Below are 26,283 nucleotides of genomic sequence, written 5' to 3'. Positions count from 1 at the left end.
GTGCCTGGGTCCACAATGGCCTTAAGTACTAACAAATCTCTTCCTCCTGTTCTTTGGGCAGAAACTGCATGTTTAAACCTTTATCAATACTAGATTCTATTTTTTAAATAAGATAACTGTCCTTTCCCTTGGTGAAGCCAGTGCATGTACAGCTTTTCCTTCTTTAAATGCTCCTGCCCTAATATTTACTCCATGCCGCCAAGCCCTGGCCTGCTTGTAGATCCTGCATGAGCCCCTGATAACATTCCTCATGACAAGGTCATAGCATGGTCTTCATCTGCTCAAGCAGACCTGGCATTCAGCTGGCTCCTCACCTTCAGGCCTATCTCTTGCAGATTATTGGGACCATTCCACTGATGCCTAACCCAGGGCCATCGAGTCAAGCAACAAGTGGCACTCAGGGCCTTCAAGTACAACCTATCACGCCCCAGCTCCTAACCAATGCCCAGGGCCAGATCATTGCCACGGTCATCGGAAACCAGATTTTGCCTGTGATCAACACTCAGGGTATCACCCTGTCCCCCATCAAGCCAGGCCAGCAGGTAAGGGTCCCACACCAAGGTTTCAGTTTACTTCCCCTCTCCTCCCTTCTCTTCTGTGCTCTCAATGTAAAGCAAATTTTTGCATTATAAATGACTTAATAGTTTCTTTAAACGTAATGTATCAATACTTGTAAAATCACACAGATATACTTCCCACTCTTAGCGAATATAAGCAATAGCATGAGTAGCTCCCTAATATACTATCAGGAACATATTAAATTATAACAGACACTGTGACCAAAAGTCAGTTACAATGTGTCCTTCTTAACCTAGACCCAATACACTTTCATTTTAAAATAGAGCTACAAAGGAACGCAGTCTACTTACTTATGCCTTAACTGTAAATGAAAACATTATTAAATGCACAGCAATCCCAAGCTGAAACTCTGCTGCAACAGCTATCTACAAATTAAGAAATGAAGGACAGGGAGTTCTCCTCAGTAATTGCACCAGAATTCTGATGGTTGTTTACTTTTTCATTCAAACACTGAGTTTTTTTCTATGTGTTTATGCTGGAAGTTGAGCATGTAGCAGTACTGCAGAAGAAAGATGTGGACCTTGATCTTCATGGATATTTTGTTTGACTAGTCCCTTCAATAAGCATTTTTGGTAATCTAAAGCAAGACTCAACTAAATGCTAGCTAAGAAGCAGAACTATGCTTTCTAAGCAAAGAGTTTATGGTTTTATATGGGACATGGGCTTACATAAACATCACCCTTCCCCAACAAAACAGAGAAGGCCCTGTAACAGAACAGGAAGAGTAAGAACTGACAAGGAAAAGGAATTAACAGCACTCCAGGAAGTAGGAACAATAAGTACAAAGGGAAGGAAGGTATGCCGAGGGGCCAGGGAACACAGACCAGGCTGGGGACAGTGGTGGTTAGGGTGTATAAACAAGCAGAAAGCATAAGTTTTATCTGTGTGTGCTCTTGAAGATGTCACATGCCAACTTCCTGCTCAGATCTTCTCATTTGCAAAAATAAAATGGGATGGTGATACAAGTATCTACTTCAAAGAATATGTGTAAGGGTTAGAGGGCTAGAATTGTGTCTGGTATACAGCAAACTACAATCTAGTCACAATACTACTGGGAGTGGTGTCTCCTCTACTGCTGTTGGCAATAAAGATGCCAAACTGGGAACTCTAAGAGGTGGGTGTTGCATAAGAAAAAATTATGTACTTAGTTATTTCCCCTAAGAAAATAAGTCTGATAGTGACATGAAAGCTGAACTGAAATGATGAGATTTCCATTGTAAACAAACTCTGCCCAGAAACACTTCTGGAGCTTTCCCACCACATTTGTCTCCCCTGGACCCTCACTACTGCTGAGGGAAAAGCTGGCACACCATTGTGCTGACCCAGAAAACTCACATCAGTTACAGCTAGCATCCCAAATAGAGGGGTCTCCTTTGCAGGCAGCTGTGTATGCATCTCTTATGTACATGTGTGCATACTTGAGAATTCAAGAGAACAGCTGAAAAGGATGTGGGCATAGTTACCTGCCCCCACGTCACAGCAGCCACCAAGCCTCTTATTCCCAGCACAGCCAGAGTCTATCCTAACCTGGAAAAGCTAAGGAAAACAGGCTGACCCTGTTCACAGATGTCAGGGCAGGCACAGACAGAGGAGTTTGTCTTGGCATTAGCTGTAATTGAAACACTTTGGAGCATGAAGTTAAGGTATGAAATTGGGCAAACCTCCAATAGATATGCAAGTTTAGGTCCTTGACACAATAGCTATGATCCCAAACACTTCCAATCAACAGTGAAAACCAGAGGTATGGCAACAGTGGTCTTCACTTTGTCTTTAATAGTACCCTTGGTATTGAAGCAATGTAATAAGGACAAGCACTAAAACTAAAGGATCTCTCTCACCCAGCAAGAGGCTTCTCAATTTATTCTCTTGAATGATTTATGACAAATGCTGGGTCTCACAAGAGCATGGCTCTGACAGTAAAACATGTCATAAATTAAAGGAAATCCGCATTAAGTACAAAGCTCCCGGTCAGGTTGGATGACGAGGAGTGGGTCACTGTGATTTTTTTAAAATAGTACTAGCCATACCTGAGGCTTTCTATCAGTTTTCTAACACTAACTAAGAGGACCTGAATGAAATCTAAGAATGCAGTCTCCAGCACTCTTCGTGTCTTATCCTGGTGATGAAAGATTGAGAGGAGCCTACTGTATTGTCTGAAACACAAAACAGTACTTTAGAGTTTAGCAGAATCCAACAGTCCTAGATAAAACTCCATAGACTCTACCAGATCAGAAAAGTTTGATGAGCAGGGCAAGGACATAAAAGAACAAGATAGAAAAGAAAGCCAGATAAAGCTCTTTGTGTATGAAAACGAAAGTAGTTAGTGGGGCTCAAAAGCAGCCTTTGCTTTCCTGCCCTGGATTTTGTGGCTGCCCTGGCTCTTGAGAACTCATTTGGGTCAGAGAATGACCCCCCATCACAGGTGACTAATTTCATAATTCCTTCATACACTACCATTCCCCTTCCCTAAACATGTCTGTGATGTATGTTTTCTTCCTTTCACTAAATTCTAGCAAATGTTAAGAACTTTTGTCCCACAAGAGAAGTTTGAAAAGCAAATGTTTCAACCTAGAAAATCAAACAACATTTTTAATATTATTATAATACCAAGAGATTCCCATACAAGTAACCTTCAAAGTCAAGGTTCTGAAGTTTTCTCCTGAACATTCAATGCAACCAGAAAGCCAATGAGAAGCAACTTAGCTCGGCTCTCTTAAGACGCCAGGTGATCATCCCTTTCTATTTTTTTTTTCAAATAAATGCAAAAATACTTTTGCTTGTCGGTTTCTTTTCTTTCTATTTGGTTGTCTTATTAACTCACACATTACTTGCCTTCTGTTTTTGATGAACACAATGCGTTGCAGTGCCGTCTGTCAGTGTAGCTGGCCATGAAATCTCCAGCACCACATACATCAGAAAGACACTCTTGACTAAAGAGACGAATTTTCCCATGTTTATCCACCTTGAAGTAGTTCAGGACAGTCACCTTAACCTTGCTTATTCTTGGAAGTGGCGCCAGACTTCCTTTCTCAGCGCCACCACAGTCTCAACTCCAGATGAAGAAGGGCAGACTCTTCTGGAACACCACAGTCAAAGTCAGCTCATCTTCCAGCAGCTCATCAGCCAAGAACAGCCACTGCTGTGGAGGGAAGAGTTCCCGCCTTGACCTATACATTTTCTATAGTGTCTGAGGGCTAAGCCTTAGGTTTGATGGTCTTCCCTGTAATGTTCCTAATGAAAATCTGCATCTTGGAGACTCTGCCAAGGCAGACAACAGATTGGACAGCGCTTATCAGTTTTACAGTGTTCTCAGAACTGCATGCACTATGGAACACCTTTTCCCAAGTCCCCTGACCTGCAGCATCCCAGCCCTTGTCTGTAGCTCCCCCTCTGTAGCTCCTCCCTCTGTAGCTCCTTCACCTTAGCTCTCCTTCCCCAAGCTCTCTTCACTTTCATCAAGCTGTACTGTCACCACAAGTCTACACCTGAAAAACAGGGGCCAGCGGAACTCAGCCTCATCCGCCGATGAAGGCTCAGTCAGTGTGTTTCACTTCATTGCTGTTGAATTCTAGTTCACTGACTGAGGCACTCTGTGGCTTTCCTGTGTCTTCTGTCGTTTGCTGGGATGGCCCAGATTAGTATCCGACAGAGAGCCTGAGAAGACTTCAGCCTGGTGTTACTTTCCCTCCTGGTGCCTTCTGAATATCAGCCCCTTCTCCTTCCCTATGCCGCCACCTCACTATCCCAGCCGCACACAACCCCTCCTTCTCTGCTCTGTACTTAAAACACAGCTCCCATTCCCCTGTGTGTCCCTGCTGAGTCTGGGCTGGGTCCCACAGTTGTTTGCGATGCGCTAGTTTCCTGCCTGCTTTTGGACTTGCCACTAAGCCGTCATATTCTAACTCCTCGTACAAGTGCCTGGTACAGTGCCCCCCCCACTGCCCTCACCTCCCTCTCGCCCCTCAGACAGTCCTCTTTGACTTGGCCAAGCATGTGGATAGTACATGTGTATGGGCCAGACATCCTCCATTGGCCTACGCAGGTCTGGAGACATTGTTTTTTCCCACATGAATTTCTCTGCATAAATTTTACTGTTGCTATACATTCTTTTCCCCAACTTAATGAACACACTTTGCATTTCCTTTCATTTTTCAAGACACTTACTGCCCATAATTGTTTGTTTATATCATCATGGAAATTTGTAAGATACTTTATTCCACAATCTATAACACTATACAGATAGCACATGCAAGATACAGTGAACCAGCCAAGCGGGAAAATCACAAAACATCTCCCAGGTGCTGCCATTTCAGTGTCTCTTTGTTGAATGTATGCAACTCCCCGAACGTGCCAACCAACGTAAACAATCCCATGAAGCCAGCCTGTGGGAGCCAGCGTGAGGAGTCAGCCGGAGTTCCATCCTCCCTGTTTGCCATCTCGTGTGTAAGACAGATGTGGAGCTTCCTCTGTCTGATGAGGACGGTCCCTGCCTTTCCCCGTGTGCTCACTCCCCATGCTTCCAGCCTGTCTGCACCTGGCTCCCAGCACCAAAAAGGCAAGGAAGGGCTTGTGTGAGCTCAGATACAGGTAAACTACACACCGCTCCTTTAAGAAGCTTCATGCAAGCAGCGAGCAATCAGAGCATTTTGTTATACGGAAGGACAACACCAAGAAAGTAACTTTGGAGTTCTGAAGTATCAGAATGGAGTCTATCAGAGACAGTCTGCACAGTTCCATCCGAAATGTATCCTCAGATGGTACCACTTACCCAACAGTATCGTGTTATTTTTAAAATACGAAGTTTTAAAGATTTTGGAACCCATAGAGAATAATATATAAACTAGAAAAATATTTTAAACTTATTAGAACAGAAATGAGAGTGGGGTGTGTCCTAGTAGACAGATCTGCTCTGGGGACTGGCAGCTCTGTCGGAACACCTCATTGGTTCTCCCAAGCAGGGCTCCGGATCCCAGCTTGCTGGCCCTGCACAAGTGGAGAAGCACCGGCTTGCAGTGGGCTCACCAGGGTTCAGGGTTGGTATTGCTCTGGCCAAATGGTCCCAGGCGAGTCACTTTAATCTTCAGGAGTCTGCGTCTCCTCTACAAAACACCACCAATACCTAATATAGAAGCTATCGTTAGGTGCATGCTTCCAGTTATTTATAGCCTCCTTTTTCCTTTCATAAATTATCCCAGTTGCTTAGGCCAGTTGTATTTTAGTGGCCAGTTCTGTTTTAGTATTTTTTGCAAATACTTCGACAATACATATATATGATTTTGAAATTGTCAGTATCTTAAAAAACAACATAATTAAATCAAATATGTAATATTTTCCTAATACTGTTTTTTAAAGCATATTAAATTTTTATATGGAGCTACAGAGTTCTTTCATGAAATAGCTTAGATCTCTTTTTCTTTTCTTCTTTGGTAAATATAGTGCTAAGTATAATATTAATTTATAAAACACTAAAATAATTTTTTAAATTAATATACCAAAATTAGTAAACTTGGAGTATCAAAGACACAGTGCTATGCTCAGCTAGAAGAACTGCTGTTTGCTGGGTAGAAAGTGTCTTATTTGGCTTGCGTTGCTCTGATGGAACACCGTGACAAAAGCAGCCTAGGGAGGAAAAGCTTTATCTCACCTTCCAGTTATAGTCTCTCTTCCAGGGAACTCAGGGCAGGAACCAAAGAAGAGGTCATGGAGGAATGCTGCTTACTGGCCTGCTCTCCATGGCTTGTTCAACCTGCTTTCTTATGGTACCCAACACCAACAGCAGTCCAGGGGTGGCACCACCACTATGAACTGGACCCACATTAATCACAAGTTAAGAAAAAGTGCCAAGCCTTGTCCATAGAGCAATCTGGTGGGGCATTTTCTCAGTTTGAGGTTCCTCCTTACCAGCTGATCCCAACTTTTATCACATTGACATAAACCAGCTGCACAGCAGTAAATGTCATGGTACCGCCAATGTCCTTTTCTTCTGAGAAAGAACTTAGGAGGGAGCCCATTAGTGTATATACCACACATCTGTCTCTGAGTTCACAGGTCTTCCAGAATCGCCATCCCAGTGTCCACCCTGGAAACTGGAATCAGGAAGAAAGACAGTATTACAAGCTACTCAATCGTTTATGAACCAAAACCTTTAAGAATTCTTAGGCTTTTGCTGAACTCTCAAGCAGAACTCAGGAAAGAAACTGAGACTCCAATGTCCTTTAAAAAAATGTTCTCTTTGAAAGAAAAATATCTTAAATTCTAACAAATCTTAGATTACTCTTTCACTGCATAAACATAGAGCAAATTCTTTTAGAATATTACCTTGTTTTCCTTTTAGATTTCCGCTGCATGGAATTATCCTCAAACCCCAGTTTGCTTTCCTGGTTCCTAAGTGACCTTGCAGTCCGGTCATGCTTTTCTTTCCTACATCATGTCTCCAGAAGAAATGTCTCAGCTGATTACGGTCCTGTACAGTTCTTGGATGGCACTTTACCACAGCCAGAGCTGATCAACCACTGATGGAATGGGAGGCCAGGGGGGCTCCCTCTGACTCAGTATCTCAAACCTGTAAACACTGTTGCCCTGTACCAATCTTTGGAAGGACAATTCAATAGATTAGAGGAGAATATTGACATGAAATATCTTTCACAATTTATGAAGCAAATTAAAATAGATTTAATCTTTACGAGGCATCGCTAGAGCATAAAATTTGCTGGATTTAATTGCTGATTATGTACTCAGCAAATTGGTTAATTACCTTAGGTAGTTGCTTGATGCCTATCAATTTGGGTTCTTGTGTCAGTTATGACCATCTTTGGCTCATAATTGAGCCTTCATTTAGAATATCTAAGTAGCAAGGATATTCGCTTAAACTGTAACTGCAGGGAGGTCCTTTGGGGCATCTATATGCTGATGTTCAAGGGTCATACTTGCCAGTCGTGTGTTTATCACAACCACAACAGGCATTGCTGAGCAGGAATAGCCTGTGAGTGTGAATATTGCTATTAACCACTACAGAGGAAAAGGGAACAATGGAAAAGAACTTTAAGTATATTTCTAAGGTCATTCCTTACTAGAACTGCTGGAATGGTTAGAACAACATTAGGATGTTTAAGAAATTGAGAAGCCAAGGTGCTAGTGATGGTTAAAGAGTAATGGGAATTCTTATGCATTGCTGGTGTCAATGTCAAATGCACAGCCACTTAGGAGATCAGTTTTGGAAATTCTTAAAAAGTCCAACACAAATTTATGGTATGATCAGTATTCAAAGTATAGGTCTAGTCATACAGATACAAGTAAACTGAAACTTAAACATAGGGTTTATAAAAGTTTTATTGATCATGTTCCCAAACTGGAAACACCAAAATATCTACCAACAGAAAATGAACAATATAATGTATGTGTCGGGGGAGGGAAGTAATGGGAGTGAACTACTCCTTAGCAACCAAGAAGAATGAACTACTGGAGTACACAATAAAATGGATGAACCTGTACATTGGCTGCCAAGCAAACTAAGGTAGATTCAAACACGGTATGCTGTATATGATTCCATTTCTAGAACGACACCAAATGAATCCATCATAGAGAACGCAGAGGAGTGGTTGTCAAGGCAGAGAACTGAGAGTGGAGATTGCTCACAAGAGAAAACTTTGTGGAATGATAACATTTCCTTTTTTCATTATAATCATGATTCCACATCTGTATCCGCTTGACAGACTCCTCAGACTACGTTTGAAATGGGTGTGCTTTATTATGTGAAAATTATGTATCAAAAAATGTTGACTGGAAAATGAACAGCGGAGAACAGAGAAAGACTTGAGTTGAAGACCAGTCAGAGACTGGTCTGTTCTGTAGGAGCTGCCACCAAAGTTCACAGCCTGCTCTCACTTGGCTCCCAGGCTGCTACACTAAAGAAGAAGAAGAAGGAGGAGAAGGAGAAGGAGAAGAAGGAACAAGAAGAAGAAGAAGAAGAAGAAGAAGAAGAAGAAGAAGAAGAAGAAGAAGAAGAAGAAGAAGAAGAAGAAGAAGAAGAAGAAGAAGAACCTTGTCATGTGTTTTTAGTGTGAACCAAATATCACCTCCAATTAACATGGTAGCTGCTTCTGAGGCTAATCTGCCACTTCCTTAGGGCCCTGAATCCCTGAGACATCTTTACAGAGGGCAACACAGGATGAGGGCAAGATTCCTCTTGGTCCCTAATGGACCCTCTCCCCTTTCCCCTTGCTGTCCTGAGTCTTCTCATCCAGGCTTCTTGCAATCTCAGAGTCACATCCCCTTGAGAGCCCTTAAAGGAAAAATAAGTAAACAGACAGAGACAACCTTCCTTGACAAATACAAAGTTCAAAAACTTTCCAAAACTCAATGAGTCCTTCCTTGTGTCAGTGTGCTCACCTGCTCAAGCCCCAGGACCAGACTGCACAAGCCCAGGGACCTGTTTGTCCACATCAGGAGGATGGACCTAAAACATTTCAGCACTGACTTCCTTGTTTATACAGAGGCAACAATAGTGTGAGAGTGCAGTTAGACAGTGCATGAACACCCTTAACTCAGTGGCTGGCCCAGAGTGAGAAAGCCGCTGAGGGGCTAGAGAAATGGCTCAGGTTAAGATCACTTGCTCTATGAGGAAGGCTGGAGTTTGTAACCTAGTGCCTAAGTCAGTTCACTAACAAATGCCTGTAGCTTCCACTCCAAAGGATCTGACACCTCCGTGGGCACCTGCACGCACACGTGCAAGACTCTCACACAGAAACACACACACGATGACAGATTTACTTATTCCAATGAGAGATTGATTTCTTTGGCATGGGGAGTGACATGTAAACCAATATTCACTTTTGCTGGTCAGAGGGCAACTTGCAGGAATCATTTCTGTCTTTCCATCATATGATCCCAAGGGGTAGACCACACAAGAGATGGAAGCCAGTCTGAATGTAAGATCAATATCCTCACCATGGCAAGGTCTGTATTGTTGTAGTTTAGTTAAACTCTGGAGTGCATTTCTGGAATTCACATCCTAGCTTTATCTTTAAAATGTCTTCCTTCAGGGAAAGTTATTGAAATCCCGAGCACGCGCGCACACACACACACACAAATAACTTTTTTAAAAAAAGAAAAGTGTCAAGCCTGGTATGGTGGTACACACCTTTAATCCCAACACTTGGGATGCTGAGGCTGCCAGATCCCTGAGCCCTGAGTTCAAGGCCAGCCTGGTCTGCCGAGGAAGTTCCAGGGTACCCGTGGCAACATAGAGGACCCCTTTCTTGATCCCTCACTCCCAAAAAAGTAGCAACATAGAACTACAAATATTATGGGATATTCTGTTCTGACTGTTCCAATTCTCAGATTTCTAGAGGACATCAGAAAGCATTTTACCACGATATCAGCTCTGTATAAGACACATAACAACCTGGATCTGGGAAAGCAGAGCTGCCAGCCTAAACTGGAACATCCCCAAAACTACCAGTTCTGTGAAGGATGAAGGCACAACTTTATGTTTGAGCTTTGCATTTGAATTGATTGTGTTGTTTTATCCTACACACGCCTGAGAAGCCTCCCGGGTGTGTGGGTGTGCAATAATTGTCTAAAACAGGCAGAAAAGAGTCCAGCCACACACTACGACTGAGAAATGTCAAAAATTGGATGTTCTGGCAAGGCAAATAGGGAATTAATAATATATTTAGAATTTCTAATAAAGTGCCCGTCAAGCAAACAACAACGTATTATATACACAAAAAATAAATCCTGCCTGGGAATGGTACCCTTCCCAAGCAGTATGTACACTGTATTTGAGAAAATAGAACGATTCCACCCCAGATGAAATGTCTGTTCCCTAGCATTTCCCATAACGTTCCATTCATTTGTGTATTTTTTTTACATCCTTTATGTAGCTTCACCAATCTTCCCAGTCATCAGTGGGTCAAGCAGGCACTCAAGGGAACCTTCTGCACCTGGCTCATGGCCAAGCATCCACATCTCAAAGTCCCGTGCGACAAGCTTCTTCCTCCTCCTCCTCATCTTCCTCTTCTTCAGCTTTGAGCGTGGGCCAGTTAGTCAGCAGTAAGTATCCTTCCTGGCTCCATCTAATCATGGTAACCTTCTGGCTGCCTAATGCAATCTCCTCTCTCTCTCTCTCCTCTCTCTCTCCTTCTCCTTTTCCCTTTCCTTCTCCCTCTCCCTTTTTCCCCCTTTCCCTCTCACCCTCTCTCTTTCTTCCCTTCCCCATTTCTAGGGCTGCTAGGCCATTATTGGCATAAAGTCTGTATCCAAGGCCAGATGACTCCTTAGGGCTGCTGGTCCCCATACCACACCCCTGCATTAGAGCAAGCTGGGAGCAGGTTCGATTTTCAATGGGTTTTGGTGTGCTGAGTCAAACCTGTCACTTCCAAAGCTAGAAACTGATCAGCTTGCAGGACATGAACAAACAGCTCAGAGCTGAAATAACCAACAGCAGACACTCAGCTGGAGGGTCAAGCTGCCTTCCTGTGTGTTTGAAGTCCCCTGCCACTGTGTCTGTAGGTGTCAGAGGAAATAAAGGAGAGCATGCCTGTGGGCGGGTGTGTGAGGGAACAAAGAGTCACCTTCAGTGCCACATGGAGGCCACTGCATGGGCTGGAATCAGATGGAAGTCTCCAAACAACCATTCACAAAATAAAACAAGCCTGAAGGCTGCCTCTGTAGGAAGATGGTTATGAAAGTCTATATATGGTGTTGTGGAGTTGGCATATGTCCCTAGGGAAGCCAGCATATTTGTCACATAGAAACAGGAGCATATGAAGATGCATGAAACAATAAGCTTGTTAAATAACATTTTTTTGCCTCTGTATACTTTTTACTAAATCTTCAAATGAGAGAGAGAGAGAGAGAGAGAGAGAGAGAGAGAGAGAGAGAGAGAGAGAGAGACTGCAATTCAGCAGAAATCAAGATCCAACAGTCCCGGGTTTAAAAGGCTAAGTCACTGCATAGGCATCTATGCCATACAATAAGAATGCCTATGTCACCGGAGATAAGGAAAAGGGCCTGTTAAAGCTAGAGCGTGGGGATCCTCACACAGAATGGGGCAAATCTGATAATACAAAGTGACACTCTCCAAAGGAAAATAAAAAATGCTTGTTCAACAACATAGATAACTTAGCCTAGAAAGATGCTGTGCTTAGGGAAGAAAACCAGGCACTTGGGGAGGATGCTACAGCACCCAGATCCTTCAGTGCACTTTTGGACACTGGACACTCTTAGTCTTCAATGTGGCTCAACATGAAGCAGTGGGGGACACACACAGAGTTTTCTTTCTTGCCTGTCTAAACACACAACACTATTTGGCTAGAAACCTTTGTCCTAGCTGAATAAAATTACAAATAAAATTAATTTTATTGTATCTTCTTATTTTCTATAAAGAAACATCTCATATGGTTATTGTAAGAAAAGACTCGAAATCTACCCAAATTCAATTTCGTGTGTGTTTACAAAATATACATTTTAAATAGTAAATATATATATATATGTGTGTGTGTGTGTGTGCTGGTATATATATATATATATATATATATATTCCTTTATCACATGCATTCCTTTATCACATGTGTTTGAAGCAGAAGACATGATCTCCATATGCAGAGCCTGGGCAGGAAGGAGCCCACATATATATTAGAGTATAGGGTAAGCTTTGTCCTGAAAGAAAAGGAATCAAAGTAAAATACAGGGGGAAAAAAATACACGGGATGTAAAAGTGTGAACCACTCCACTAATGCAGGGTCTTACACATGTATTATACTCAACATGGTAAGTAGCCAGAGAGAAGGCTGGGTGATGGACAGATGGGTAGGCTTTGGCTTTCTCTGGCCATTTGGCACAGATGAACAAGAAAAGATTAACCTTTTTTTTTTTCTCAGAAATTAGTTAAGGGAGTCTACTTAGCAGGCCAGATGGAATTTTAATTACCTGGCAGCCAACAGTTTGTTTAACCTCTAGGTATACAGTGAGCAATCATCAAAATAAAGACTTGGGAGAGGGAAACTGCTCTATCATATGCATTTGGAACAAAAGACATGACATCCAAATACAGAGCATAAGCAGGAAGAAGTCCATACCTGTAAGTGCAAGTTTCTTGTCCTGACCCCCTGTTCCTCATCCCAGTAGTTGCTTCCAAATTACCACAGACACTTAATATTATTTATAAATTCTCAGCCAAATAGCTCAGGCTTATTATTATCAATAAACTCTTGTGTTTTAAGTTAACCCACATTCCTTACTTATGCTCTGCCATGTGGCAGTACATTTATTAGCATGGCACACACACATCTCCTGTTCCCTCTACATATGGCTAGTGACTTCTGGCCCTGCCCTTCTCCTTCTCATCATCCTTAGTTTGGTCACCCCACCTATACTTCCTGCCTGGCTACTGGCCAATCAGTGTTTTATTAAACCAATTTGAGTGACAAATCTTTACAGTGTATGATAGGATTATTCCAGAGCATTCCCCCCTTTGTTTAAATAAAAAATGAAGGTTTTAACTTTAAAATATACAACAAAACAGTTATTAAGAATTACAGTAACAATTTTTAGTCCATTTTTATTTGACAAAATTATAAAAAATACTCTATTATCTATCTTTTGTAGTACAAAGTTTTTTAAAGCTAATTTGCTTTCTATTATAACTAAGGAAAACACTCTAACTATCTAGTCTTCAATTCCATCAAGGACCCAAGAAGGGCTAAATGTTACCTAATGACAGGGACATCAAACTGCCTAGATAGATATCCAAAATTTTTATGTAATATTGAGGCATTCAACTCTGGACTACAGGCCTAGCATATCTGGCAAACATTTTTGAGAAACAGGGAATTCTAAAGGACTATCCTACCTTGTCTTGGCAAAGTTCAGTAGTCACCTTTATTGTGCCCTGCTGGTCCAGTTTGGACAGTAACTGTCAGATATTGAGACAAGGACAGTTTCTTTGCCCACTGGTTAACTTTTGCCACAAATAAAGTAAACTCCGTATAGAATTTCTTTGATGTCTATCATCTTCTTTAAAATAGATTGGTACTGCCAGAGCAGATATGTCTCACTGTCATGAAAAACTTTAGGTTATTAAACATATTAAATGCCATATTCTGTAGGTCTTTGAAGGGTTCAAGGACGATCAAGTGTTCAAGGACCATCTATCTATTTAAAATATACCTCTGTGTAGCCTTGAAAACATATCTGACATGACTATAAGTTTGACTGTTACAGATGACTATTAATCTGTATTTCTTAATTACACATTATATTTTAAATGAGCTGCATAAACATAATACCTTAAACAAGAGTTGAAATCTACATAGAGTAGAACAAAATTAACTTTAAGTTTTTGTCAATAAACCAAAATTCATATCAATGTAAAATATTTAAGATTAATTGTTGTTTTTCAACTGTAGATCCTCTTTGCATGAAAGGGTTGAGTGACGACACCAGTGGGCACCAGAGTGCATAAACCCGGTGTGAACTTACAACCATTATAGGTTTGGGGTGTGCTCTTTTCTGTGTCAAAACCCAATCACAAAAGAAATGCATGATTAACATATTTATAGTCCATATCTCTTCCAGCTCAATAATTTGCCACAATGGCTTATTTCAGAGAAACATGTTTACTGATGAGTTATGAAACACATGATAAGGAATATAGCCTTATCAGCACTTTTTGCACTCAGCAAGAAGTGCACAGGATAAAGTCTAGAAAGATCTGAGTGCGGGACCTTCTCATCCTGTGAAATCAGGCCAGTTCTCTCTCTCTCTCTCTCTCTCTCTCTCTCTCTCTCTCTCTCTCTCTCTCTCTCTGTCTCTCTCTCTCTCACACACACACACACCTTGGGTATGCTCACAAGGCCAGAGGCTCTTTGAACCCTGTAGTTTAGGGATTTTTGCGGAAGTCTTGATCATATAGACATGGTTGATTATTAACTCAATCTCCAGCCCCTATCACCCTAGATTTTTATCATAGCTTGTTCCTCTAATGACCAACTTCTTCCTAAAGCTATCCAGGAGCCAACTAATAGTCACCTAGTTATGATAAAATATATTACTATCATCCAATAAATTCCAAGAGTTTAGAAGGTCTGTGTTGGGAACCAAAAAGGCAAATCTTCAAGTGAGGATCATAGCATCCCTATAATTATTTAGGATACTATAAGAGTTTTAAGAACTATATTCTAGCACAATGCACTAAGACCAAGAACATACTTCTTTATGACAATATCACACAAACTTTTATCAGAATTATAGTTAGTGACTTTCCCACTGTCAAAGAGGATATTGTCCAAACTTCCATAGATTAAAAATTAGTATTAAAATATCTTACTCACTCCAGGTAAAAAAATATCAAGCTAATCCCTTGTAATGATCAAATGACCTTCATGTGTGAAGAATTCCACATCTAACCTCTGAGTAACCAAATAAGCATCCTTGTTAAAACCTTGTAGTCCTGACACCCTTCCCTTAACTTTGCTAAGTTTCCAGGGCTCTCATAGATAGTGTTACTATTAGCTGGGCTTTTTTTTTTTCATTTTTTTCATATGTATGTGATACGTGCATATGTGTTCACTTGTATATGGGTGCATGTGAATCTCTCTCTCTCTCTCTCACACACACACACACAGAGAGAGAGAGAGAGAGAGAGAGAGAGAGAGAGAGAAGACCCAGGTTAATGTCTAGAATCTTCCTTGATAGATCTTCCACCTTACTCAGTAAGGCGAGATCTCTCAATCAAAGCCAGAACTCAAAGGTATGGCTAGCCTCACTGGTTGGCTTGCTCTGCCTATCTTTGCATTCATTCTGGGACTAGAATTGCAGGCACTATCCCATGTCCACCTGCTAGGTACATGGGTTCTGTGGATCTCCATGCTTAAGTTAAGCAAGAACTTAAAATACTAAGCGATCTCCCCAGCTCTAAATTGGACTTATATGAAATCTAAAAGAAAAATCAACTAAATGACTTTTAAAACTCCCAGCTCGGCTTGAAATTTACAGTGAATTTATTTTAAATAAGGAGATTTGAGGTTTTGACCGCTGGTGCGTGTGGTTTTTATTACTAGGCTCCATATACTGTTTAGAAACCTGGCTTGTAAACTTTACTTCTAGCAAAAGACTGCTGGTTACTGTCTCAAAACTAAAGCAGAATCATAAAGATGGAGACAGTTAATAGCATAGAAAAATCTCTGATACAGCCAGAGACACGGTCATGATGCAAGGGCCTCTCCCAAGCCACATCCTCAGTCTCTGATGAAGTCTCATTTCTTGGAACTACAGGGTAAGCACCCCCACTTTGCACTATGAGAAGAAATATGCTGTGCTGAAAGCTGACATTTGTTCTGTTTCGCTAAGATTTTCATTTATGCTTTTGGCAACTTAATTAAAGATGTATTTCATGCCTATAACAATTCTATAAGCAGGGATCATAGCAGAATGATGTTGATGTGTGGAATTTTCAACTACTTAGCAACTTGATTCTATATAAATATCAAGACTAACAGCAAGACGGAGCTAAAAAGAAAAAAATTAAACCACAGCAACATCTGCCCTGGTGTATCCCAAGCCCTCAGTTCCACACAGGCCCAGACACCATGCCTCAGAGTCTACAAAACAGATTTCTCCTCACTCAGCTTGCACTTCATCTCCATGAAAATCCCTTTGATTTCTCAGTCTTTGCATTCTGGATTTGATGTGGCAACTATCACTATACTTTTGAGTCACTGCAAAACTCGAAGTCCAATGTTCTTTAAATTCCTGTGATTCCCTTACAGAGCCAGGGCTACATGATTCCCTGCGTAGCTCCATGGCCGTTTTTAAGGTGGACCCTGGCCAATACTGCTAATCCTTTTGGCCTGTATTCTGTGTCCAAGGCTTATTTAATCTTGCCAGCTTCTACAAAAGGACCACCACTTCCTCCTCCATCCAGAGAAATCTCCTCTAGGTTTCTGGCTAGAGCACTGGACCCACTCTTAGAAAGCCCTGAAGATGCTTCTTGTGATCCCAGTCAAACTGACCTCAGATCATCTTCAAGGCTAACTTCCCCTAGGAGCAAGAGAATTGAAGCCGGGTTAATCTTGCCCACTGTGGGTTGTGACACATCTGCACTAGGCTGAGGGCTAAAGCGATGCCCGGGGGGAGCTTCCATTCACCACATGCATATCTTCTCCTCCTCCTCAAGCAGAAAAGTAGATATCTCTTAGCCAAGGAGAACTGTTGCAGCAGGTACAACAGCCAGACAGTGTGAGAACAACTTTGAGGCACAAGCACAGCAGCATGGTCATTTGAGCAGTTACAAACACCAGAGAAACACCAACAGTGTCCTTCCAATGTCCGAGGCCAGTCCTGCGGGACAGGTAATCAAGAAAAAGCTAACAGATGTCCAAAGATGGCTCCCTCTGTGGATGAAGAAACTTCTGTGGGGCAAACCATGCAGTGTTTTTTGCTAGCCAAACTTTGTAAGAACACTGATATAAAGAAAGCCAAGTGACTCACATCTTTTGTCAATCAGCAAATTGCACACAGATGCTCAGTTCTCCTTCCAGACCTTGGTCCAGACCTCACCCTGTGTAAATTTCAAAAAAAAAAATTCTTCTTATTCCTGGGTATAGTGGGTCACATGGATAAACACAATACTTGAAAGGCAGAGAACATTGTTGTGAGTTGCAAGTGCAGGCACATGTGTGTGCACATGCACATACATACACTCATGGACGCACACACACACACACACACATTTCTCTTTACCACCTGTTTATATAAAGCCCCCTAAATCTTTCTATAAAAACTAGAAGCCTGCTCATTAGAGCCTTTTGGAAGACATTGGATGTATAACAGGGACTTCCTTCTCTGAACTCTCCATGGATATGTAAGCATCCACACCAAGACTCCTCAGTATATGGGATCTCAGCATCCAAAGTGTTCTTTTTAACTCTTATTATTTTCAGTGATACAATAATGAACAAAATCAACAAACCCTTCACAATCAAGTGACCAGGTTTAGCTCCATGGCTAGGGAATTATCAAGGAGATATGATCTAGAGAGGAGGTAAGAAAGGAAAAAGGTGACAGGACACATTTACCTAAATGTGCTGACCACATCCTAACCTCGCCCACACAGCAGTGCTGTGTGCTCTGGCAGCATCGGTAGTAATGTAGACTGCTCATGAAGACCGGTCCTTCCTGTGCCAGTTAATTCAACTGATTTTGGGTAGAGATGTGACTAGTAAAAGCCAAAGGGTTATTTCTCATGGAGGTATCTACTTTGATAGAAAACTTTCTCCCCAATCACAGACCACTGGCCTTCCTATCCCACAGACTCAACTGCTTTGCTATTCTCAGATGCAGTGAAGAAGGCTGAGAAAAGAAAGAGGTGGGAGGCCCTCTCAGGATCTCCTCCTCACCAAGCCCATCTGCCTTATCAGTCTGATGAGCAAGCGACTTTTCTGTACCATGAAGCATGAGGGATGAGAGCATGAATGGATTCAGAAAAACAGTGGGATGAGAGCATGAATGGACCCAGAAAAGCGGTGATGGAAAGAGGATGCCACAGCCAGACTCAGCAAAGGTAGAAGAAGAAGGTCAGAGAAGATGCATGAAGGAGCAAGGAGAACCCCTGTCAGAACACCTGGACCACCTGTAAAATGTGTCCCCTCCGGTGACTCAAGCCTGTCAAGTTAAGAAAACTGTCATTTTAAAAGCCATGTCTGTACAAGGAAAGTCTCTGACTTCCTTTTTTTTTAAGTTTTGAGTTTTGAATGTCCACAGTTACATGCAAGACTGTCAGACACTTCACCACCTCTGGAAGAGACTAGATCAGCAGTGCCCATCTGTACTCTAAATCAGTATTCCTCAGATGCTAATTTCTTGCCTCTCTCCTCTTGCAAGTAGACTTTTTGAACTTTTTCTAAATTCTAATAACGCAAGCCTTTAGTCAGCACTTGGTAGGCAGAGGCAGGAGGATCTCCGTGAGTTCGAGGCCAGCCTGAACAGATGGAGTGCCAGGACAGGGTTCAACGCTACACAGAGAAATTCTGTCTCGAAAAACAAAAATGAAAACAAGCAAACAAAAGAATATCATAAAATAATTCTTCCTTCCACTATGACTTTTTTGTTTGCTTTTCAATATAGATTTGCTATGAATCTGTCCTGTTTATGTACTATGGCCTGTGGTAATGACAGCCACTGTAACACCTACTATGTCTGCTTAAGTCCCAGAACCAAGCAGCAAGAATGCCCTGTCTAGACTCAGGCTCACAACTCACAGCCAATGTGAAGGGAGCTGGAGAAGAGAGGGCAAGGCACAGTGGGTATCCATTCCAGGTGACTGGACAAAACCCCTGTTGTAGGTCCTCCGCCGGGGAAGAACACCAAAATCTTGCTTCGTCTTTAAACTCCCTTTTTATATTGTTGGCAGCTAATTCCAAATATATGTGAGTCTCCTGCAGTATTCATTTGCAGCTCCTAATTCTGGGATTGTTTAATGAGTAAATAAGACAAGAGGCAGAGGCCGATGTATGCACATGTGGTCTCCCAGAATTCTTTGTGAACCCTGAGAACCATTCCACACCACTATGCTGGTGGGCTTTAAAATTCAGAGGCCAGTCTCCACCACAAAATACTCAAATGTCTTTCATTAACTGAATGTCTGATTTCTAGAAAGAAATTGGGGGTAGTGTAGGAAAAGATGGGTTTTAAGTCATCTCATCCAAAGCAACTTTATAAACAACCCACGGAGTCCTGCCATACACACCGTCTCCATGATGCTCACCACTTAGACAAGTTCCTTCTCCAGCCTGTGTCCCTTACATTCTCTGAGAAGATGACCCCTCCTGTCCCTCTTCCCTTCTCTGCATACCTAGAGTTGAATCACACTGCCCGTTTTTTGTTTTGTTTTGTATTTTCTTTTCCATTTTTATTGAAATAGATCTTTCCATATAGTATATTCTGATTATGGTTTTCCCTCCCCCAATCCCTCCAAGATTCCCCCCACCTTCCCTCCCACACACACCCATGCCCTTTCTCTCTCTTATTAGAAAACAAACAGGCTTCTGCAAAATAATGATAAAATTAGAACAAGCAAACCAGAATAAGACAAAACAAACAAACAGAAGGAAAAGAGCCAAACAAAAATCACAAGAAATATAGACACGGAGACACACATTCACTCACAGAGAAATTCCATAGAAACACAAAAATCGGAATTATATATATATATATATATATATATATATATATATATATATATATCCTGTATAGAAAAAAAAACAGCAAAAAGCCTTCAAACATTCCACTGAATTTGTTTCACGTTGATCATCCACTGCTGGGCATGGTTCCTGCCCTCAAGTGTGGTTTACATCCCCAGTGACTCTCCTCCCACCAGTTCCTGATGACTTTCTGTCATTTTTCTGTGAGTTTTCATGCATTAGTACTGGACCTCAGTCCAAAAAAACTGTGAGTACATGCCTCCCATTCCACTCAGAAATCGCCTAAAACTACTTACAAGCTGAAGGCATTGGGTCAAACCACTCTCTAATCTCTCCGTGAGGAAGTGAGGACCTAGTGCTATGAAAATTCTAAGGACTCCTTAAACAGTCTTCCTGAGCTGCCCTGTTTGCCTTGGACTGGAGTTCAAAACACCTCTTGCTTCAGCACCACACGCACGGGCTACGATGCCTGACCAGAGGTTCGTTTTTAACGTGAAGACAAATGTGTATCTGTGTCCCTCCTTCGATTAGCAGAACATTTTCCACAGCCTGAAAGGATCACTCCCCACAGGGCCCTGTACCCAGAGGAGCTGTCCACGGTACTCCGGGCCCTTCCCCCACAGACACGTCTTCCTTATTTAAAAGCATTTTTAAAACTGTCATTGAGGACGCAAACGTTTCTTTCACTAACAGCCAGGGAGTATATAGCTCTGAACCCAGAAGACCAACACAGTCGACCACAGTCCTGGGACAAGAACAGAAATTCTCTGAAACTGATGGGTTGCTGTGCAGAAAGAGGAAGGACAACTTTCAGCTAAGTCAGAGGAGTGAAGCGAAGAACAATAGGGATGGCTTACAGCGGGACCAGCTTCGCTATGGGCAGCATTGAGCTGCGCTGAAATCTCCCACCAGGCCCGGCCCATGCTGGCTCCAGCTTGGTGAACGCTTTCATTTATCCAGGGATCAGTAGCCAGGGGGGAGAAAGTTTCATTCTCCAGCTGTTGTGTCATTTCCCTTGATAAGTCCTAAATTGACCGCGTTATCCGGCACCAAAGGAGCCTTCCTGTGGTAGGCAGTTTTTATTATGTGCCCTTTCAGGAGACAAAGGCAGCTGCGAGGGTAAAGCGCTATGGGGAAAAAAGACAATATTATTCTCACAGCTTCATAACCATGCTCTTCTGAGGGGGAATGCGAACATAAGAAATGAGGCAAGATTACCATCTATTAGCCCGGCTACATGGCAATCAGGTGAAAGAAAATACCAAGCGCCGTTTCCTTCCCCGGGCGATTGTTAGCATGGAGAATTCCAATTAGTACATTTCAAACAGAAAGCTCCTAGTGTTTATATTTTTGCACAGGGTATGAATGGGCTTACCAACAAAGTAGGGTTGAATCCCTCTAGCAAGAGTTTCCTCCCCGTGCTGGCTTCTGTTGTTAAACCCTAAAGAAGTGTGCTCTGGCTTTGGGAAGGGGCAGGGTAAACAGGAGTGGCTTTATCTGGGCTAGGAGGTCCTTGAAGGATGACTTGTGAAGGAGGAAGATGTATTGAAGGATGAGAGACAGAGACGGTGCGGTGGAGATTTCTCCGTCGCTCTATGGCGGCTTTGTGTTGACGTGTTGATCCTATTTTAAAAACATCTCCACAGATCCTCAAACGGCAGCGGGTGAGGTGGACGGGGTTAATCTGGAGGAGATTCGAGAGTTTGCCAAAGCTTTTAAAATCCGACGCCTGTCCCTTGGCCTGACACAGACTCAGGTGGGACAAGCCCTCAGTGCCACAGAGGGCCCCGCATACAGCCAGTCAGCCATCTGCAGGTAACGGGCTCTGCATGCCGCTGACACAGGCCAGCCCGGGCCTTGTTTGTTCTTGCAGCTCAGCTTTTCTTCTTGGGGTGGGCAAACTGGAGGAACAGAGCATGGTAATGAAGGCTGGGGGGGGGTGTTGGGACTGGTGACATCGATGCAAAATGGGGGTGTCAGTGAAGAGTTGAGGGGGTCTGTCTCCTAACTCCTATCAACTCCATGAACTTCCAAGGCTGACAGGTTGAAAAGAGCTGTCCTGGCAGGGATCTCCTCTCTCCTCTGTGCCCCTGCCAGACAAGAATGCTAACTCCTGTCCGCACATGGACATCCTGAGCAAATGCAAAACTGCTAATCCACCCTACTGTTAACGCCCCAGAGACGGCGCCAAGGTTTCCCACGAAATGCATATTTTAACAAATTTCACTATCTCGTGGGAGGAAATTTTACAACTTGCCTGCCCAGATATAAGCAGAAGGGAAGGAAGGTAGAAGAAAAGAAAACAAGAGAAGAAAGGGGGGAAAAAGACCTGTTTTAAATGTTTACAAACAGGTAGTGAATCTGACCTAACTGTACCCACACCCTCCCTCCACATTAAATACGTGACTGAATCCAGCCTTGGTTGTGTTTGAGTTGATCCGGGTTAAGTCTTCGGGAGCAGCCCCCACGCATGTCTGTGTGTTGCACTAATCCCATGTTTATGCATGAGGGAACGGAGGCACTCGGTAGGAGCTTTTTCCTCTTGGGCAGTGCCTTAGGAGTCTTGCTCCATCAAGAACAGCCAAGAAACCAACTCTAAACTCATTTAAGTGGATTTTGTTCTTGGTGATCCATGAAATGCTGTCTTTTTATCTGCTCTTTATACTTTTAATGTATTCCCCAAAGGACAGAAGTGTACTTTTCCTGCAGTTTAAGACTAAGGTTATAAATAACATCAGTATGGGGTGGTAGCTTGCAGCTCACATTTTGCTCAATGATTTTCCATAAAACCCATTGATTGTTGTTAAATACAAAAAGCACCATAGGATCCTTTCACTTCTACGGTCTCCCCTACTGTTTTTTCTTATAAGATACCTCCCTGTAGAAAATAACCTTTATTCAGTCTATACAAGGATACTACTGCTGGGAAATTTATATCAAGGCTTGTATATGTTATTCCAAACACCACGTACAGAAGCATCAACGCTAACTAGTAGCATCAATGATGGGACTAGAGTCTCTCCCTGTTGGAAGACATTAATTTTGTTTGGTCTTGGCACCTTGTGCTCAAGGCAGCCACGGGTTTTTATTTTGATGCCAATTTGCCATTGTTGTCAAATTCCTCTTTGGCTTATTTTAGCCCTAAAATGTGATTTTCTTTTATTGACTGAAGTGTTCTCTAATGTTTTGACTCATACACACATGTACACAGATTCCTGGGCATCCCCAATCAGATATGCTGATTTGTTAAGTCTTCCCCAGAAGGAAGCCAAAAATACCGTAGAATGCAGACTTCTGGAAATGTTAGTATCCTTCCACAGAGCAGATCAACGGACTTCAGGGCCTTTCTCCAGCTTCCAGTGTTTTAGTGATGCTTTTTAGAAGGTGTCTATCCAAATGAATTAATGAATAAGTCTCAAGACTTTACATTAGGATAGTCTCAGTGAAAATTCAAAGGCTGGGAAGGACTGTACCAGTGTCTGCACACCAAGACGTCACTGTGTGCTAATTCGCTGCAGCGCCCCCTAGAGACTGTGTGATCTTTGTTATCAGAGTTACAAAAGGATGATGACACCAATATACCAGATGTCCCTTTCACAAGCTCTGCCCCTTAGTGCCACAGCCCTATGAGGCCAGTTGTGTTACTATCAAGAGTTCAAGCCCCAGGCTTTTATGATGAAAGATGGCAAAATGCAGAAGGTGGCAAGTTGTCACAATGGTGGCTTTGGGGAGCCTGCCACAAGTGACAAAGGCATTAATAATATTAAGTGCCAGAATAAACAAATGCCTTCTTGAACTCTGTGTGGATGGGAGCCCCATGGAGTTAAACCCTTGATGGAACCTGTGCTGCCCACCTTAACAAAGAGATCTAAGGATGCACTGCAACACTTGATCCTGGCACAGAGGAAAGCCGTCCTGGTTCATCCTTTCGCGAGCATCTTAAACCACACCAGATGATTGCTTTTCAACAACATGGAATGCACTTTTTAAAAGGACAAAAATCTGTGTCCACTGCGGTCAATAGGAGAGACATGGATTTGGACTTAGAATAAAGAAACAAATAAACAAAAGGAACTAGTGGCCTTTTGCATTTCACCAACAGTATGACTTTAATACCAGAAGGACTTTTTAAAACACTCTATCTAATTTTGTCCAGGATGCTTCATATTTTTTAAAGTAAATGTAGCAAAGAATTGCTGATGGTGATTGATACATAGAAGACCTCATTTACAGAAAATGATATCATTCAAGTACAGTTTGCAGATATCCCACATTAAACACAGCAGGACACCCTGGTACAAAAGTGCACCATTACACTTGAGGGTGATTGGAAGCCACGAGGTGGCCTAAGCCCACCCAGGGGTGGGGCATTCCATAGTAATTACAATGTATCCAGCTGTTTAGGCCAGAACAGTAAAGTAACAGCTGGCCTGTATTTTACCTGGACAGGGAGGCATGTTGTTAAGCTACATATGGGGAAAATTGTTACCAGAGAGAAAGAAGTTAAAATAAGACACAAGAGGAGATAAAAAGAAAGGCATGAAGAGGAGCTTGGCCCAGTAAGCCATACCAAACTATGATAACAGCTGTAACATTTTTCAAAACCAGCACAATAGAGAGGTAACCCAAATGCAAAGCGCCAACATTTTAAGTAAAAGAATATGACAACTGTTATCATGAATGTCACTTTCCTGGTGAATGTCTGCCTTAAGAATTCTGAGGGCTGGGGAAATAAAGCCGGGAACAGCCGAGAAGGCAGCTTAGATCTCAGAGTTTAGAGAGAAAAGGCCTGCGAGTTGCTTGTGTTTCCATAGTGTGTGTGGTGCCTTTTTTCCCCCTCCCCTGTCTGTGTGCTCGGGGATCTGCATGGCTGGCATGGAGCTCGCTGGGAGGGTGGGTGCTGGCTGGGACAGGGCTGGCTACCTTGCAGCTGACTGCTAATCTGGAGTAAATTCACCCTGCCAGGCAATCAGGCAGGCAGGCAGGAGGCCCACCCTGGCAGAGGACTCAGTGTAAGACTGTTCTTTCTCAATTCTCCCCCCAGACACACCATCCTGAGAAGCCACTTTTTCCTACCACAGGAAGCCCAAGAGAACACTATAGCTAGCAGTCTGACAGCCAAACTGAACCCTGGCCTTTTGTATCCTGCCAGGTTTGAAAAGCTGGACATCACCCCTAAAAGTGCCCAGAAGATCAAGCCGGTGCTTGAGCGGTGGATGGCTGAGGCTGAGGCCCGCCATCGAGCAGGTATGCAGAACCTCACGGAGTTTATTGGGAGTGAGCCATCCAAAAAGCGCAAGCGGCGCACCTCCTTCACACCCCAGGCCCTTGAGATCCTCAATGCCCACTTTGAGAAGAACACACACCCCTCAGGGCAGGAAATGACCGAGATTGCTGAGAAGCTAAACTATGACCGGGAAGTAGTTAGAGTTTGGTTCTGCAATAAGAGACAAGCCCTGAAGAACACAATTAAGCGCTTAAAGCAACATGAGCCCACTTCGGCGGTCCCGCTGGAGCCCTTAGCCGACTCGCCTGAAGAAAACTGCTAGACACACTCATCCCTGGTCAGAAGGAAGCACCGCAGAAACTACCCTGAATCTCCACAAAAAAGAAAGAAAGAAGAAAGGAGTAAAAACACCCCCAGTCATCACTTCCCTTGTATGTAAAAGACTCAAAAGGAAAAGGAAAAAGAAAAAAAAAACTAACAAATGGGCAGGATGGTTTATACATGTCCGTTGGCGTTCCAAAAGGAAGAAGAAAAGGAAATTTTAAATTTTTAAGCAGGAAATACACCACACGGAAGCAGTATGTGGTAGGATTATTCCCTCCTCCACCTGTCTCCGTAAAGCCAGTTTTTTAAAGCAAACCAAATATCCACTTACTTTTTTCTGTATATGATGAAAATGTGAACACCTTTTAAGGAAAAAGAAAAAAAAATGAAACCAAAAAACAAAACAACAAGAAGTCACCACCACAAACTTCTTTCTGTTCAAAGCGAATGCAAGCCTGCCACCTGGAGGAGGGCCCGCATCCCTTCAGGGACGAAGTGCTGGTCACTGCAAAACCTATTAACCAAAGTCAGAAACACTGCGAACGCTGTTGGTCTACTTGCCTTGGCGTGCAAAGCTGGGGTTTGAATTTTTACATTTGTACCAACAAAAAAGCAGGAAACCTGCTTTCTCCCGTCTTTCTTACCCGTTGTCTCTGCCACCAGGGACGTTTTTGAAATCATTCTGTATGGCTCCCTCTCTAGCAATGTGTTTCTTAGCAGAAGTGAGTTTTCGTTTTGTTGGTTTTTTTTTCCTAAATTGTGTTATTTCCTTTTGCTTTGTTTCGATTGGGGGTGGGGGCAACCTGAATTGTGTGCCAAAGCAGCCATGGCAATTCTTCTCATTGTGAGCTGGAGGTTTGAGAAAGATAATGGAGTTCACACCTCCCTTTCTTCCTTATTTCTCCACCTCCCTCTCATGTGGCTCCTGGGATCTTCAGGAAGGTAGCAGAG

At 42.7% G+C, this 26,283-nt stretch overlaps 1 protein-coding gene across 1 annotated transcript in view; it reads left to right on the top strand.

The window, feature by feature from the left end:
- The window catches only part of Pou6f2 (POU class 6 homeobox 2), a 468,024-nt gene extending 442,694 nt beyond the window's left edge, over positions 1-25,330 (top strand). Inside the window, exons 7-10 of the mRNA XM_057787835.1 lie at positions 336-542; positions 10,464-10,632; positions 21,428-21,596; positions 24,826-25,330. Of these exons, the coding sequence (XP_057643818.1) occupies positions 336-542; positions 10,464-10,632; positions 21,428-21,596; positions 24,826-25,330 (1,050 nt within the window). The remainder of the gene's footprint in view (positions 1-335; positions 543-10,463; positions 10,633-21,427; positions 21,597-24,825) is intronic.
- Positions 25,331-26,283: the final 953 nt, after the last annotated feature.

The sequence above is a fragment of the Chionomys nivalis genome, chromosome 13 (genome assembly GCF_950005125.1).
Source record: "Chionomys nivalis chromosome 13, mChiNiv1.1, whole genome shotgun sequence".
NCBI lineage: Eukaryota > Metazoa > Chordata > Mammalia > Rodentia > Cricetidae > Chionomys > Chionomys nivalis.
This window is presented reverse-complemented; position numbering and strand designations above follow the sequence as displayed.